The sequence below is a fragment of the Hippocampus zosterae genome, chromosome 19, assembly GCF_025434085.1.
Source record: "Hippocampus zosterae strain Florida chromosome 19, ASM2543408v3, whole genome shotgun sequence".
Taxonomy (NCBI): Eukaryota; Metazoa; Chordata; class Actinopteri; order Syngnathiformes; family Syngnathidae; genus Hippocampus; species Hippocampus zosterae.
In genome coordinates, this window is record NC_067469.1 from 1,281,818 (window position 1) to 1,297,569 (window position 15,752).

A 15,752-nucleotide genomic window follows, 5' to 3' on the forward strand; every position below is an offset into this window, starting at 1 on the left:
TTTGATATTTGCGTTTACTACTTATGTGTTGCCTTGTCACGTGTTTTGTCAAGGTCATGTTTATGTTATACGTAAAGCATATTTGACAATAAAGATGACCTTGACCGAAACAACAAGATCCCGGTTACAAGAGGCCGAAATCACTTTCCTGCACGGGGTGACCGGGCTCCTCCCGTCATCCTGGAAGGGCTCAAGAGTCGAGCCGCTTCTCCATGTCGAGAGGAACCGGATTAGGATGCCTCCTGGTGAGCTGTTCCGGGCGGGACATGAGTCAGTTCAAATGCCCAAATATCGACATTTCGAAACTTTCCGGAGAACCTCGCCGTCATATTTTCAAAAGCAAATAATTGACGCCAACGTTAAGTGCTAAACCACTCAATGGAGACAAATCTTTGGTACTTGGAATCCAATTCCTGAGAAATATCCTCATGAAATTGGTACTCTCTTTGAGACTGCAAACAGATTTGCTGTTTCAAGTTCTGTGAATGAAGGGGTGGACCAGCTAGCACCAGCTAGCCCTGATATGCTAAAGCCTCACTGAGCACATGTTTAAAACAAAACAAAAAACATGTTTGTGTCCAAAAATGACTTGATTTATTCACGTAAAGTCACAAAACATTGTTAAAAAAAATAAGACCCCCAAATGTTTTGCTGCATTTAATTCATGAAAGGAAAAAAAAAGCTCTTTGCACAATTCATGACATATTCTCAACAATCAATAAGGCACACAAAACTCGAATCATTTTATCGAAACATAATCCTCAAGCAGTAAAACGCTTTTGTGAAAGCATCCTCATCTTCTAAATACGATATGATCGTTGTTCATGCAAAAGTAAAACAAAACCTACACTTCTTGGCGTGGAAGTGTGGAAGTGAGCGACACACACGCAGCATTGAATGGAAACCTCAGGGAGAAATGGGTTAGATGTGCAAACATATTGAATCATGTTTACGGCATCAAGTATGTACAGCCTCAACCCAACATTTGCACGGCTGAGCCTCCTCTCTCAAGAATTTTTCAGGTCCTCTGCACCATCGCGAGAAGGTAATGACGAGGACGACGATGAGGATGATGATGCAAAGGCGGCATCACCTTTGGCCAGCGCCGTGAGCGCCTCCAGGTTCGGAGTGGATCCCGACAGGTTGGCACTGCGACGCTTCTGCTGCTGTCGACGGCGTTTGGCGCCACTGCGGCTCACCCTGTCCGGCCGGACCAGGACTCCGTAACCTGGATTGCAGTGGAAGTAGTGCTTCCCACCCACAGAGCCGTCATTCTTTCCTGGTAAATGACAGATGTGATGCTCCAAAGTAATGATTTGTGCTCTTGTCACACCCCGAACCCCCACACCCTGCCCTCAAATGAACATCTTTTTGGGGATTGCAATGTATTTTTAGACCGTGTATGTCTGGTTTTATTGGCTAGAACTGATCCAGTGGATCACAGTATTCTGTTGGGCATTTTTATTATTTGACTTTGCCAAGGTTTTAAAACAAAAAGGATCTTTTCCACTCACCTGCAGGTACCTCCAGTTCCACGCCCACCCACACGCCTTGGGCAAAGTCTGTGGGTCCCACGTAGCGCACGACGCCGCTTTTATTGGTCCCGACAGTGACGAATTCGCCTTCTTTCAGCCAGTCGGGCAGAGAGACGGCAGCAGTTCCCCCTCCTTCCCCGCAGTCTAAGATGAGCTCCAGGGACTCGGCGAGATTGCTGTGCAATGGTGAAGAGCTGCCGGTCTCGGTTTGAACGGGCTCCCCGAGTATACGCCGGAAGGACTTGAGATCTGATGACTGGACTTTCTGTATCTTGAAAGGTTTGACTGCTGCAGCAGGCGATTTGGAGGATTTTGCCGAGGCGGCGGATGTTGCGGCCAGGTGGACGTCCTCGCTGGAGGGAACTAGGATGGCAGAACCGCTGGAGTCCTTGAAAGGGGATTTTTCCCGGGAACAAGATGGTGGATCGCAATTCTTCGGTGGAACCGGAGGCGGTTGGGATAACGTGTGGGTGAAGACAGACGGAGGAGCTTCAGGACCAGTCTCAGTCTGGTCTGGGTTGGATGGTTGGTTCTTCTCACACACTTTTTGAATTGCTTTACTTGCTTCTTTCACATTCGTTTGAACACTTTCAGTCGAAAAAGTCTTTGGTTGTTGCTCTTCTACAATAAATGAATTTGACGGTGTCGGCACACTGTCGACTTGCTTTGGTGTCATCGGGTCACGTTCTAAATGCACCGGTGTTGTCGGGCGATCGGACACTGCGCATGCAGAAGAGGCTTTGACTTCCTGCGCTGCATGAGATGCATTTGGGTCCCGGAGACTCCGATTTAAATGAACTAATGAACTATCCTTTGCTTTGGACTGCGACAGGTCGGTGTTCTCCGCAGCTGCTTGGAAAGCCTCCTGAGGTTCAGACCCGGAGCCAAAGGAGAGTCTCTGCATCACTTCCTCGTCTTCTTCGTTTGTCACGGCCGCAAAACTGGCAGCCCGTTGACCTGACGACGGAGGAAGGTCCCAGCTCAGCGTGAAGACGTCTGAAAGCGGTATCGTCGACATGTAACCGCCGGACGCTTCGCTCAGCAAATTCTGGGTGGAGTCTTGTGTCTCTGGGCTGATTGGCGTAGGGAGAGGCACCGATCTGGGGCTCTCCTGGGACATGAGAGCGGGGCTGCTTTGCTCAGTCGCAACCTGAAGGCACAACCACGACGACTTGTGTGATTACTTTGGGGTTTTCGTAAGTTAATGGTTGACTTGTTAACAGTTTGGTCCGCGTGCGTGGCAGAGTGTGAGTTGAATTGCTTTAGCCCTGCAGCAAAGGAGGAAGTCTGTATCCTCAAACTTACTTGCAGGCGTGTGTCATTCATTCCCTCTTCCATACTGGCGGACTGCACCAGGATACGAGGTATGTTCTGGAACAGAATTTTTATTTTATTTTTCTGGAACATATATTGTTTTTGGGCTAAAAACGCCTTACTTGACATGGTCGGGTTTTTTTCGGCAAAAAACGCCTTACTAATCATGGTCATTTTCTTTCGGCTAAAAAGGCGTTTTTGGCCGAAAAAAATGACATAGTATAGTAAGGCGTTTTTAGGCCGAAAAAAACGACAGTATAGTATGGCGTTTTTAGGCCGAAAAAAAACGACAGTATAGTAGGCATTTCTAACCCGAAAAAAACGACCATGTATAGTAAGGCGTTTTTAGCCATAAAAAAACAACATAGTATATTATGCCGTTTTAAGCCGAAAAGAACGACATAGTATAGTAAGGCGTTTTTAAGCCGAAAAAACGACCATGTATAGTAAGGCGTTTTTGGCCCGAAAAAAACGACATACAATAGTAAGGTGTTTTTAGGCCGAAAAAAACCACCATGTATAGTAAGGCGTTTTTAGGCCGAAAAAAAACGACCATGTATAGTAAGGCGTTTTTAGGCCGAAAAAAACGACATAGTATAGTAAGGCGTTTTTGGCCCGAAAAAAACAACATAGTATAGTAAGGCGTTTTTAAGCCGAAAAAACGACCATGTATAGTAAGGCGTTTTTGGCCCGAAAAAAAGACATACAATAGTAAGGCGTTTTTAGGCCGAAAACAACCACCATGTATAGTAAGGCGTTTTTAGGCCGAAAAAAAACGACCATGTATAGTAAGGTGTTTGTAGGCCGAAAAAAACGACCATGTATAGTAAGGCGTTTTTAGGCCGGAAAAAACGACATAGTATAGTAAGGCGTTTTTAAGCCGAAAATAACGACCATGTATAGTAAGGCGTTTTTAGGCCGAAAAAAACGACCATGTATAGTAAGGCGTTTTTGGCCCCAAAAAATCGACCATGTATAGTAAGGCGTTTTTTAGGCAGAAAAAAACGACATGGTATAGTATGGCGTTTTAAGCCGAAAAAAAACGACCATGTATAGTAAGGCGTTTTTAGGCCGAAAAAAACAACCATGGATAGTAAGGCGTTTTTGGCCCGAAAAAAACGACCATGTATAGTAAGGCGTTTTTGAGCCGAAAAAAACGACATAGAATTAAGGCGTTTTTGGCATGAAAAAAACGACATAGTATAGTAAGGCATTTTTGGCCGAAAAAAACGACCATGTAATAGTAAGGCGTTTTTAGGCCGAAAAAAACGACCATGTATAGTAAGGCGTTTTTGGCCCGAAAAAAACGACATAGTATATAGTAAGGCGTTTTTAAGCCGAAAAAAACGACCATGTATAGTAAGGCGTTTTTGAGCCGAAAAAAACGACATAGAATTAAGGCGTTTTTGGCATGAAAAAAACGACATAGTATAGTAAGGCATTTTTGGCCGAAAAAAACGACCATGTAATAGTAAGGCGTTTTTGGCCCGAAAAAAACGACATAGTATATAGTAAGGCGTTTTTAAGCCGAAAAAAACGACCATGTATAGTATGGCGTTTTTAAGCCGAAAAAAACGACCATGTATAGTAAGGCGTTTTTGAGCCGAAAAAAACGACCATGTATAGTATGGCGTTTTTAAGCCGAAAAAAACGACCATGTATAGGAAGGCGTTTTCAGGCTGAAAAAAACGACCATGTATAGTAAGGCGTTTTTAAGCTGAAAAAAAACGACATAGTATAGTAAGGCGTTTTTAGGCCGAAAAAAACGACATAGTATAGTAAGGCATTTTTATAATAAATAAAATACACCAAACGCTTTGCTTTTTTTTTAACTGTAAACCCTCCCTAGTGCATGCCAAATACGCCTATAGTGCAGTGCCATTCACAGTCATTGGTGGCGTAGGGGTACAGATGCAGGTGTTTGGTCCAGGCAACCCTGGTTCGAACCCTGCTCAGTGGTGTATGAAAATACAACACCAAACACATGGTTACTTTTTCCTGCAAACTTTCCAGAGTGCATGTCAAATACGCCTTTAGTGCAGTGCAAATCATAGTGACTGGTGGTGTAGGGGTACAGATGCACGTGTTCTGTCCAGGCAACCCCGGTTCGAACCCCGCTCGGTGGTGTCTGAAAATACAACACCAAACACGAGGTTACTCTACGAATATAGTAACGCATTTTACTATACTATGTCGTTTTTTTCAGCTTAAAAACGCCTTACTATTGTATGTCGTTTTTTTTCAGGGCCAAAAACGCCTTACTATACATGGTCGTTTTTTCGGCCTAAAAACGCCTTACTATTGTATGTCGTTTTTTTTTCGGGCCAAAAACGCCTTACTATACTGGTCGTTTTTTTTCGACCTAAAAACGTCTTACTATTGTATGTTTTTTTCGGGCCAAAAACGCTCTACTATATATACATGGTCATTTTTTTCGGCCTAAAAACGCCTTACTATACATTGGTCGTTTTTTTCGGCCTACAAACACTTACTATACATGGTCGTTTTTTTCGGGCTACAAACGCCTTACTATACATGGTCGTTTTTTTTCCGGCCTGAAAAAGCCTTACTATACATGGTCGTTTTTTTCGGCTTAAAAACGCCATACTATACTATGTCGTTTTTTTCGGGCTAGAAACGCCTTACTATACTGTCGTTTTTTTCGGGCCAAAAACGCCTTACTATACTATGTCGTTTTTTTCGGCTCAAAAACGCCTTACTATCCATGGTTGTTTTTTTCGGGCCAAAAACGACTTACTATACCATGGTCGTTTTTTTCGGCTTAAAAACGCCTTACTATACTATGTCGTTTTTTTCGGCTCAAAAACGCCTTACTATCCATGGTTGTTTTTTTCAGGCCAAAAACGCCCTTACTATACATGGTCGTTTTTTTTCGGCTTAAAAACGCCTTACTATACTATGTCGTTTTTTTTCGGGCTAGAAACGCCTTACTATATATGTCGTTTTTTTCGGCTTAAAAATGCTTACTATACATGGTCGTTTTTCGGCTTAAAAACGCCTTACTATACATGGTCGTTTTTTTCGGCTTAAAAACGCCTTACTATACTATGTCGTTTTTTCGGGCTAGAAACGCCTTACTATACTATGTCGTTTTTTTCGGCCTAAAAACGCCTCCTTACTATACTATGTCATTTTTTTCGGCTCAAAAACGCCTTACTATACATGGTCGTTTTTTTTCGGGCCAAAAACGCCTTACTATCCATGGTTGTTTTTTTCGGGCCAAAAAACGCCTTACTATACATGGTCGTTTTTTTTTCGGCCTAAAAACGCCTTACTATACATGGTCGTTTTTTTGGCCAAAAATGCCTTACTATACTATGTCGTTTTTTCATGCCAAAAACGCCTTACTATACATGGTCTTTTTTTCGGCTTAAAAACGCCATACTATACTATGTCGTTTTTTTCGGGCTAGAAACGCCTTACTATACTATGTCGTTTTTTTCGGCCTAAAAACGCCTTACTATACTATGTCGTTTTTTTCGGCTCAAAAACGCCTTACTATACATGGTCGTTTTTTTCGGGCCAAAAACGCCTTACTATACATGGTCGTTTTTTTCGGCCTAAAAACGCCTTACTATACTATGTCGTTTTTTTCGGCTCAAAAACGCCTTACTATACATGGTCGTTTTTTTCGGGCCAAAAACGCCTTACTATACATGGTCGTTTTTTTCGGCCTAAAAACGCCTTACTATACTATGTCGTTTTTTTCGGCTCAAAAACGCCTTACTATACATGGTCGTTTTTTTCGGGCCAAAAACGCCTTACTATACATGGTCGTTTTTTTCGGCCTAAAAACGCCTTACTATACATGGTCGTTTTTTCGGCTTAAAAACGCCTTACTATACTATGTCGTTTTTTTCGGCTCAAAAACGCCTTACTATCCATGGTTGTTTTTTTCGGGCCAAAAACGCCTTACTATCCATGGTTGTTTTTTTCGGGCCAAAAACGCCTTACTATACATGGTCGTTTTTTTGGGCCAAAAATGCCTTACTATACTATGTCGTTTTTTTCATGCCAAAAACGCCTTACTATACATGGTCGTTTTTTTCGGCCTAAAAACGCCTTACTATACATGGTCGTTTTTTCGGCTTAAAAACGCCATACTATACTATGTCGTTTTTTTCGGGCTAGAAACGCCTTACTATACTATGTCGTTTTTTTCGGCCTAAAAACGCCTTACTATACATGGTCGTTTTTTCGGCTTAAAAACGCCTTACTATACTATGTCGTTTTTTTCGGCTCAAAAACGCCTTACTATACATGGTCGTTTTTTTCGGGCCAAAAACGCCTTACTATACATGGTCGTTTTTTTCGGCCTAAAAACGCCTTACTATACATGGTCGTTTTTTCGGCTTAAAAACGGCATACTATACTATGTCGTTTTTTTCGGCCTAGAAACGCCTTACTATACTATGTCGTTTTTTTCGGGCCAAAAACGCCTTACTATACATGGTCGTTTTTTTCGGCCTAAAAACGCCTTACTATACATGGTCGTTTTTTCGGCTTAAAAACGCCTTACTATACTATGTCGTTTTTTCGGCTCAAAAACGCCTTACTATCCATGGTTGTTTTTTTCGGGCCAAAAACGCCTTACTATCCATGGTTGTTTTTTTCGGGCCAAAAACGCCTTACTATACATGGTCGTTTTTTTGGGCCAAAAATGCCTTACTATACTATGTCGTTTTTTTCATGCCAAAAACGCCTTACTATACATGGTCGTTTTTTTCGGCCTAAAAACGCCTTACTATACATGGTCGTTTTTTCGGCTTAAAAACGCCATACTATACTATGTCGTTTTTTTCGGGCTAGAAACGCCTTACTATACTATGTCGTTTTTTTCGGCCTAAAAACGCCTTACTATACATGGTCGTTTTTTCGGCTTAAAAACGCCTTACTATACTATGTCGTTTTTTTCGGCTCAAAAACGCCTTACTATACATGGTCGTTTTTTTCGGGCCAAAAACGCCTTACTATACATGGTCGTTTTTTTCGGCCTAAAAACGCCTTACTATACATGGTCGTTTTTTCTGGCTTAAAAACGGCATACTATACTATGTCGTTTTTTTCGGCCTAGAAACGCCTTACTATACTATGTCGTTTTTTTCGGCCTAAAAACGCCTTACTATACATGGTCGTTTTTTTCGGCCTAAAAACGCCTTACTATACATGGTCGTTTTTTCGGCTTAAAAACGCCTTACTATACTATGTCTTTTTTTCGGCCTAAAAAACGCCTTACTATACATGGTCGTTTTTTCGGCTTAAAAACGCCTTAGTATAGTCGTTTTTTTCGGGCCAAAAACGCCGTACTATACATGGTCGTTTTTTTCGGCCTAAAAACGCCTTACTATACATGGTCGTTTTTTCGGCTTAAAAACGCCTTACTATACATGGGCGTTTTTTTCGGGCCAAAAACGCCTTACTATCCATGGTTGTTTTTTTCGGGCCAAAAACGCCTTACTATACATGGTCGTTTTTTCGGCTTAAAAACGCCTTACTATACATGGGCGTTTTTTTCGGGCCAAAAACGCCTTACTATCCATGGTTGTTTTTTTCGGGCCAAAAACGCCTTACTATACATGGTCGTTTTTTTGGGCCAAAAATGCCTTACTATACTATGTCGTTTTTTTCATGCCAAAAACGCCTTACTATACATGGTCGTTTTTTTGGCTTAAAAACGGCTTACTATACTATGTCGTTTTTTTCGGCTTAAAACGGCATAATATACTATGTCGTTTTTTTTCGGCCTAAAAATGCGTTACTATACTCGTAGAGTAACCTCGTGTTTGGTGTTGTATTTTCAGACACCACCGAGCGGGGTTCGAACCGGGGTTGCCTGGACAGAACACGTGCATCTGTACCCCTACACCACCAGTCACTATGATTTGCACTGCACTAAAGGCGTATTTGACATGCACTCTGGAAAGTTTGCAGGAAAAAGTAACCTTGTGTTTGGTGTTGTATTTTCATACACCACTGAGCAGGGTTCGAACCGGGGTTGCCTGGACCAAAGACCTGCATCTGTACCCCTACGCCACCAATGACTGTGACTGGCACTGCACTATAGGCGTATTTGGCATGCACTAGGGATGGTTTACAGTTAAAAAAAAGCAAAGCGTTTGGTGTATTTTATTTATTATTAAAAATGGCCTTACTATACTATGTCGTTTTTTTCGGCCTAAAAACGCCTTACTATACATGGTCGTTTTTTCGGCTTAAAAACGCCTTACTATACTATGTCGTTTTTTTCGGCTCAAAAACGCCTTACTATACATGGTCGTTTTTTTCGGGCCAAAAACGCCTTACTATACATGGTCGTTTTTTTCGGCCTAAAAACGCCTTACTATACATGGTCGTTTTTTCGGCTTAAAAACGGCATACTATACTATGTCGTTTTTTTCGGCCTAGAAACGCCTTACGATACTATGTCGTTTTTTTCGGGCCAAAAACGCCTTACTATACATGGTCGTTTTTTTCGGCCTAAAAACGCCTTACTATACATGGTCGTTTTTTCGGCTTAAAAACGCCTTACTATACTATGTCGTTTTTTCGGCTCAAAAACGCCTTACTATCCATGGTTGTTTTTTTCGGGCCAAAAACGCCTTACTATCCATGGTTGTTTTTTTCGGGCCAAAAACGCCTTACTATACATGGTCGTTTTTTTGGGCCAAAAATGCCTTACTATACTATGTCGTTTTTTTCATGCCAAAAACGCCTTACTATACATGGTCGTTTTTTTCGGCCTAAAAACGCCTTACTATACATGGTCGTTTTTTCGGCTTAAAAACGCCATACTATACTATGTCGTTTTTTTCGGGCTAGAAACGCCTTACTATACTATGTCGTTTTTTTCGGCCTAAAAACGCCTTACTATACATGGTCGTTTTTTCGGCTTAAAAACGCCTTACTATACTATGTCGTTTTTTTCGGCTCAAAAACGCCTTACTATACATGGTCGTTTTTTTCGGGCCAAAAACGCCTTACTATACATGGTCGTTTTTTTCGGCCTAAAAACGCCTTACTATACATGGTCGTTTTTTCGGCTTAAAAACGGCATACTATACTATGTCGTTTTTTTCGGCCTAGAAACGCCTTACTATACTATGTCGTTTTTTTCGGCCTAAAAACGCCTTACTATACATGGTCGTTTTTTTCGGCCTAAAAACGCCTTACTATACATGGTCGTTTTTTCGGCTTAAAAACGCCTTACTATACTATGTCTTTTTTTCGGCCTAAAAAACGCCTTACTATACATGGTCGTTTTTTCGGCTTAAAAACGCCTTAGTATAGTCGTTTTTTTCGGGCCAAAAACGCCGTACTATACATGGTCGTTTTTTTCGGCCTAAAAACGCCTTACTATACATGGTCGTTTTTTCGGCTTAAAAACGCCTTACTATACATGGGCGTTTTTTTCGGGCCAAAAACGCCTTACTATCCATGGTTGTTTTTTTCGGGCCAAAAACGCCTTACTATACATGGTCGTTTTTTTGGGCCAAAAATGCCTTACTATACTATGTCGTTTTTTTCATGCCAAAAACGCCTTACTATACATGGTCGTTTTTTTGGCTTAAAAACGGCTTACTATACTATGTCGTTTTTTTCGGCTTAAAACGGCATAATATACTATGTCGTTTTTTTTCGGCCTAAAAATGCGTTACTATACTCGTAGAGTAACCTCGTGTTTGGTGTTGTATTTTCAGACACCACCGAGCGGGGTTCGAACCGGGGTTGCCTGGACAGAACACGTGCATCTGTACCCCTACACCACCAGTCACTATGATTTGCACTGCACTAAAGGCGTATTTGACATGCACTCTGGAAAGTTTGCAGGAAAAAGTAACCTTGTGTTTGGTGTTGTATTTTCATACACCACTGAGCAGGGTTCGAACCGGGGTTGCCTGGACCAAAGACCTGCATCTGTACCCCTACGCCACAAATGACTGTGACTGGCACTGCACTATAGGCGTATTTGGCATGCACTAGGGATGGTTTACAGTTAAAAAAAAGCAAAGCGTTTGGTGTATTTTATTTATTATTAAAAATGCCTTACTATACTATGTTGTTTTTTTCGGCCTAAAAACGCCTTACTATACTATGTCGTTTTTTTCAGCTTAAAAACGCCTTACTATACTATGTCGTTTTTTTCGGGCGAGAAGCAACATACTATACTATGTCCTTTTTTTCGGGCCAAAAACGCCTTACTATACACGGTCGTTTTTTTCGGCCTAAAAACGCCTTACTATATCTACTATGTCCTTTTTTTCGGGCCAAAAATGCCTTAGTATGCTATGTCGTTTTTTTCGGGCTAGAAACGCCTTACTATACTATGTCGTTTTTTTCAGCTTAAAAACGCCTTACTATACTGTCGTTTTTTTCGGCCTAAAAACGCCTTACTATTGTATGTCGTTTTTTCCGGGCCAAAAACGCCTTACTATACATGGTCGTTTTTTTCGGGCTAAAAACGCCTTACTATACATGGTCGTTTTTTTCGGCCTAAAAACGCCTTACTATACATGGTCGTTTTGTTCGGGCTAGAAACGCCTTACTATACTATGTCGTTTTTTTCGGCCTAAAAACGCCTTACTATACATGGTCGTTTTGTTCGGGCTAGAAACGCCTTACTATACTATGTCGTTTTTTTTTTTCGGCCTAAAAACGCCTTACTATACTATGTCGTTTTTTTCGGCCTAAAAACGCCTTACTGTACATGGTCGTTTTGTTCGGGCTAGAAACGCCTTACTATACTATGTCGTTTTTTTCAGCTTAAAAACGCCTTACTATACTATGTCGTTTTTTTCGGGCTAGAAACGACATAGTATACTATGTCGTTTTTTTTCGGGCCAAAAACGCCTTACTATACATGGTCGTTTTGTTCGGGCTAGAAACGCCTTACTATACTATGTCGTTTTTTTCGGCCTAAAAACGCCTTACTATACATGGTCGTTTTGTTCGGGCTAGAAATGCCTTACTATACATGGTCGTTTTTTTCGGGCTAAAAACGCCTTACTATACTATGTCGTTTTTTTCAGCTTAAAAATACCTTACTATACTATGTCCTTTTTTTCGGGCTAGAAACGCCTTACTATACTATGTCGTTTTTTTTTTCCAGCTTAAAAACGCCTTACTATACTATGTCGGTTTTTTCGGGCTAAAAACGCCTTACTATACATGGTCGTTTTTTTGGGCTTAAAAACGCCTTACTACATAACATAACAACAACATAGGGTTTCTCCTGGTACTGTGGTTTCCTTCCAACTGTTGCAACTCGTCAGCAGCCCGGGGAGTTTCCACTGCCTGATTTCCTTGATTAGATTCCCCCTGGGTGGCCCACTGAGGGAAGCCACAAACTGTGGCTTTAGCTGCTCATCAAATAACAGGAGCGCTGTCCTATTTTTACAGCAATGAAGCACTCCATCTCACGCGTCTCGACGACGCAAGCATGACACGGTTCGCTTGCTCCTAATTACCTCTCCTTTTACACAGCATGTTCCCATCTCAGCGGGAGCTTTCGTCGCAGTCGGCACATTGTAAAACACGTAATGCAACTGAATCGGTTACACTTTAAGTGGTGCGACTTTGTATTTCTAAACAGCTCGTCCCACATTACAAAACCAAAGTTTGACGTGACTGCCTTTCATCTGTATCTGGGATGTCTTTTTGTCTAAAGAACAAGGATCACTTATTGTACATCTTTCTTTCTTTTTTCCATCTTTCATTTGCCCCTTTTAAATCTAGAATCTGATAACAAACTTGAAATAAATCAAATAAATCCCAGGATGGATAGACCTGCTGATGGACAGTCATCTCCTCTCCACTGTCATTGTTCCCACCAGAAAGTAATGACTTCATGAAATCAGGCACAGATTTCCCTGAAGGAAGAGAAAGCAGAGCTTAGCCTTCAAAACAAGAAGAAACAATGAAGTACAATTTTGGTCGCACCCGTTTCTGCATTCAGACTGTGCGATACGGCGCTGGGCATCGTGCGCCTGGACTCAGGAGAAGCAGCCGAGAGGTTCTGGTGACTCTCCCAACCCTGCACAGTTATACGCATTCCATTTAGCGCTGTTAAAAATGTCAAAATTCCCATGACACTACCACCCCATTTTACATGTATTAAATGTTTATGGCGGCCCGGTAGTCCAGTGGTTAGCACGTCGGCTTCACAGTGCAGAGGTACGGGGTTCGATTCCAGCTCCGGCCTCCCTGTGTGGAGTTTGCATGTTCTCCCCGGGCCTGCGTGGGTTTTCTCCGGGTGCTCCGGTTTCCTCCCACATTCCAAAAACATGCGTGGCAGGCTGATTGAACACTCTGAATTGTCCCTAGGTGTGAGTGCGAATGGTTGTTCGTCTCTGTGTGCCCTGCGATTGGCTGGCAACCGATTCAGGGTGTCCCCCGCCTACTGCCCGAAGACAGCTGGGATAGGCTCCAGCACCCCCCGCGACCCGAGTGAGGATCAAGCGGCTCGGAAGATGAATGAATGAATAAATGTTTATGATCATGCACAAATTCACAACAAAGATACAACGCTGTAAAAAAGTATTTGCCCTCTTCTTGATTTGCGTTTGATATTTTTTGCATCTCTATCAGACACACACAGGTTTCAACTCATCAGAAAGGTTTGGATTTTATTTTTATTTTTTTTTGTGCCTTGAATTGTCATTGGAAAACAGCAGTTCGTATTGCCTTGGGTTGTCCGAGTGGTAATATTGGTTTGATGGTTGGAAACCTGTGTGATCCATAGGTGAGGGCGGGGGGGGGGGGGGGGGGGGGGGGGGGGGGGGGTTCGGCAGAGGGATTGGGAGCCTTTTTTTTCACTGCACTGTACATGATGAAGCACACGTAGTTTGCCTCCCACCTTGAAGTCACCCAGTTTATGAGTTGAAGAGAACACATCCAGATTGCCGGCTGAGAGCTGGGCGGAGAATGATCAGAAGCAGCATGTGTTAGAGTGTTAGCGAGAGCAGTGAGGGCAAAAGGTGGAGAGAACAACATGGGGGGCCGCTAAGATGTTTGTCACCCGGGGGAAGACTATCGTTCACTTACCCGGTGTACGTTTGGGGAGCTGAGGCAGCGTCTGGGAGCTGCTTTACCTCGGACCGCTAGTTGCTCCCTCACTGTTACCTCCTAGACATAGATCTTAAGTTGGGGGCGAAGGACAGCACATTTCTATGGCGTCTATTCAATGAATGGACCAACCTGTCGTAGTCTGTCAAGGGTGAGGATGTTCTCCACAGCCAGGACACTGCGCAGGTATTTCTCGATAGCTGCCTCACTGTTGCCCGACTGGTCATCGTCCGCGCTGGCGGCCAATCGGGCCAGCATCTCTCGGTCTTCTGGCCCGTGAAAATCCTGAGGGAGCAAGGATGCCAATCAGTTCAATGAAAACTAATATTTAAGTGAATTATCACCACTTTCGTTTTGATTTGTGACAGTAAAAAAAAAAGATCGGCCGTCATTATTGAATACGGTGTCAATGTTTCGGAACAAACGACATACTGCATTGATTTCCACTAAAACCGTGCCGATTGCATAATCACGGTACCATCAATCTTAACTTATCGATGAGTGTGCTGACTGGGAAAAAAAAAATAGCTCAAGTTGTTTGGCAGCCCTCCCTCACCTGGCGCACATTTTAGGAACGAGCAATATGCATTTTGATTTGCTCAGTTTTGTTATTCAGAGCAGCAAAAAAAATAAAATTAAAATAAAATAGATGCCACTTGGGTCGGCAAAGTAAAAATGGTGTTTCCACGACAGCACTGTAGTCGTTTGTAGATTTGCGGTGACGGATATTCTGTGTCGATATATATAAAATGGTATAATCCAGACACTTACTCCTGGTATGTTTGAGACGATTTCAAAGGTGACGCCACATCGTGGGACGGTGCTGCGCTGGGACATCCTCTTCAGAAGACTCTGGGCAAAACCCTACATCAGAAACACAAATACTGTATTTTCCGCACTAAAAGGCGGACTATGAGGCGCACTTTCAACAAATGGCCTATTTTGTCATTTATTTTCATATATTGGACGCACTGGATTATGAACCGCAATCTACAATGCATCCACTAGATGGTGGTACGCTCCTTCCGTTCGACTCGAGAGACATTCATTTCAGAGCACAGTTCCCGTTACATCCAAGCCCCATTTGGGATTGATGTGAACACAGAACAAAGATCACCTTTTTCCCAGTGACATTAACACAGATGCGTTTCCTCAGGACCAGCTGCATGTGGGCGGGGTGGCTCAACTGGACCACGACACGGATAGTCAGGTAGACCCTCTGCTCACCCGATGCCACGCGGCTGAGCTCAGGACACTCGTGTACTGTTGAGTCCCAGGACGCCTCCACTTTGACCTACACCACAAAAGAGAACATTTACAGCACATGAAATCTTTTCATTCAAATATCAACTTAGCCCGGGCATGTCCAAAGTCCGGCGCGGGGGCCAAATCGGGCCCGCGGTCGAATTTCATCCGGCCCTCGGCCCCTGTCATAAAATCAGTGCCGTCTGGCCCGCAGGTTGGGCGCAATGGAACACGTGTAGACTGGTGAGTGATGTTTCATAGAGTACTGCTTCCCTCTAGTGGCTAAATGAGTAATAGCATTCACTAAATGAGTAATAGCATTTAGACACTAGATGGCATCACTCACGAGTTTATATTGACTGATATATCATATTTCAAATTCCTGTTTCAAATGAACCAAAAGAAATTCTTAAGATTGTTGAAATTAAAATAAAAATGGAAATGTGAAACAGACTGGCTTACTAAAATTTGTTGAACAATATTGTTGTTCAATGTAAAGAATGTCAGCCAAGGTCGGCCCCCCGACATTTTACCACATAAAATCTGGCCCCCTTGGCAAAATGTTTGGACACCCCT

General features: G+C 42.6%; 1 protein-coding gene across 2 annotated transcripts in view; it reads right to left on the minus strand.

Moving 5' to 3' along the window:
• Positions 1-571: 571 nt before the first annotated feature.
• The window catches only part of LOC127592364 (kinesin-like protein KIF13B), a 29,797-nt gene continuing 14,616 nt past the window's right edge, over positions 572-15,752 (minus strand). The window contains exons 33-42 of one of the 2 annotated variants that reach the window (XM_052053059.1): positions 15,049-15,225; positions 14,703-14,795; positions 14,064-14,216; positions 13,911-13,991; positions 13,723-13,779; positions 12,807-12,900; positions 12,654-12,736; positions 2,841-2,906; positions 1,515-2,685; positions 572-1,279 (exon numbers count right to left, since the gene is read on the minus strand). In XM_052053059.1, the coding sequence (XP_051909019.1) occupies positions 1,008-1,279; positions 1,515-2,685; positions 2,841-2,906; positions 12,654-12,736; positions 12,807-12,900; positions 13,723-13,779; positions 13,911-13,991; positions 14,064-14,216; positions 14,703-14,795; positions 15,049-15,225 (2,247 nt within the window). In that variant the 3' untranslated portion in view covers positions 572-1,007. The remainder of the gene's footprint in view (positions 1,280-1,514; positions 2,686-2,840; positions 2,907-12,653; positions 12,737-12,806; positions 12,901-13,722; positions 13,780-13,910; positions 13,992-14,063; positions 14,217-14,702; positions 14,796-15,048; positions 15,226-15,752) is intronic. The other variant, XM_052053058.1, reaches the window with a different exon arrangement.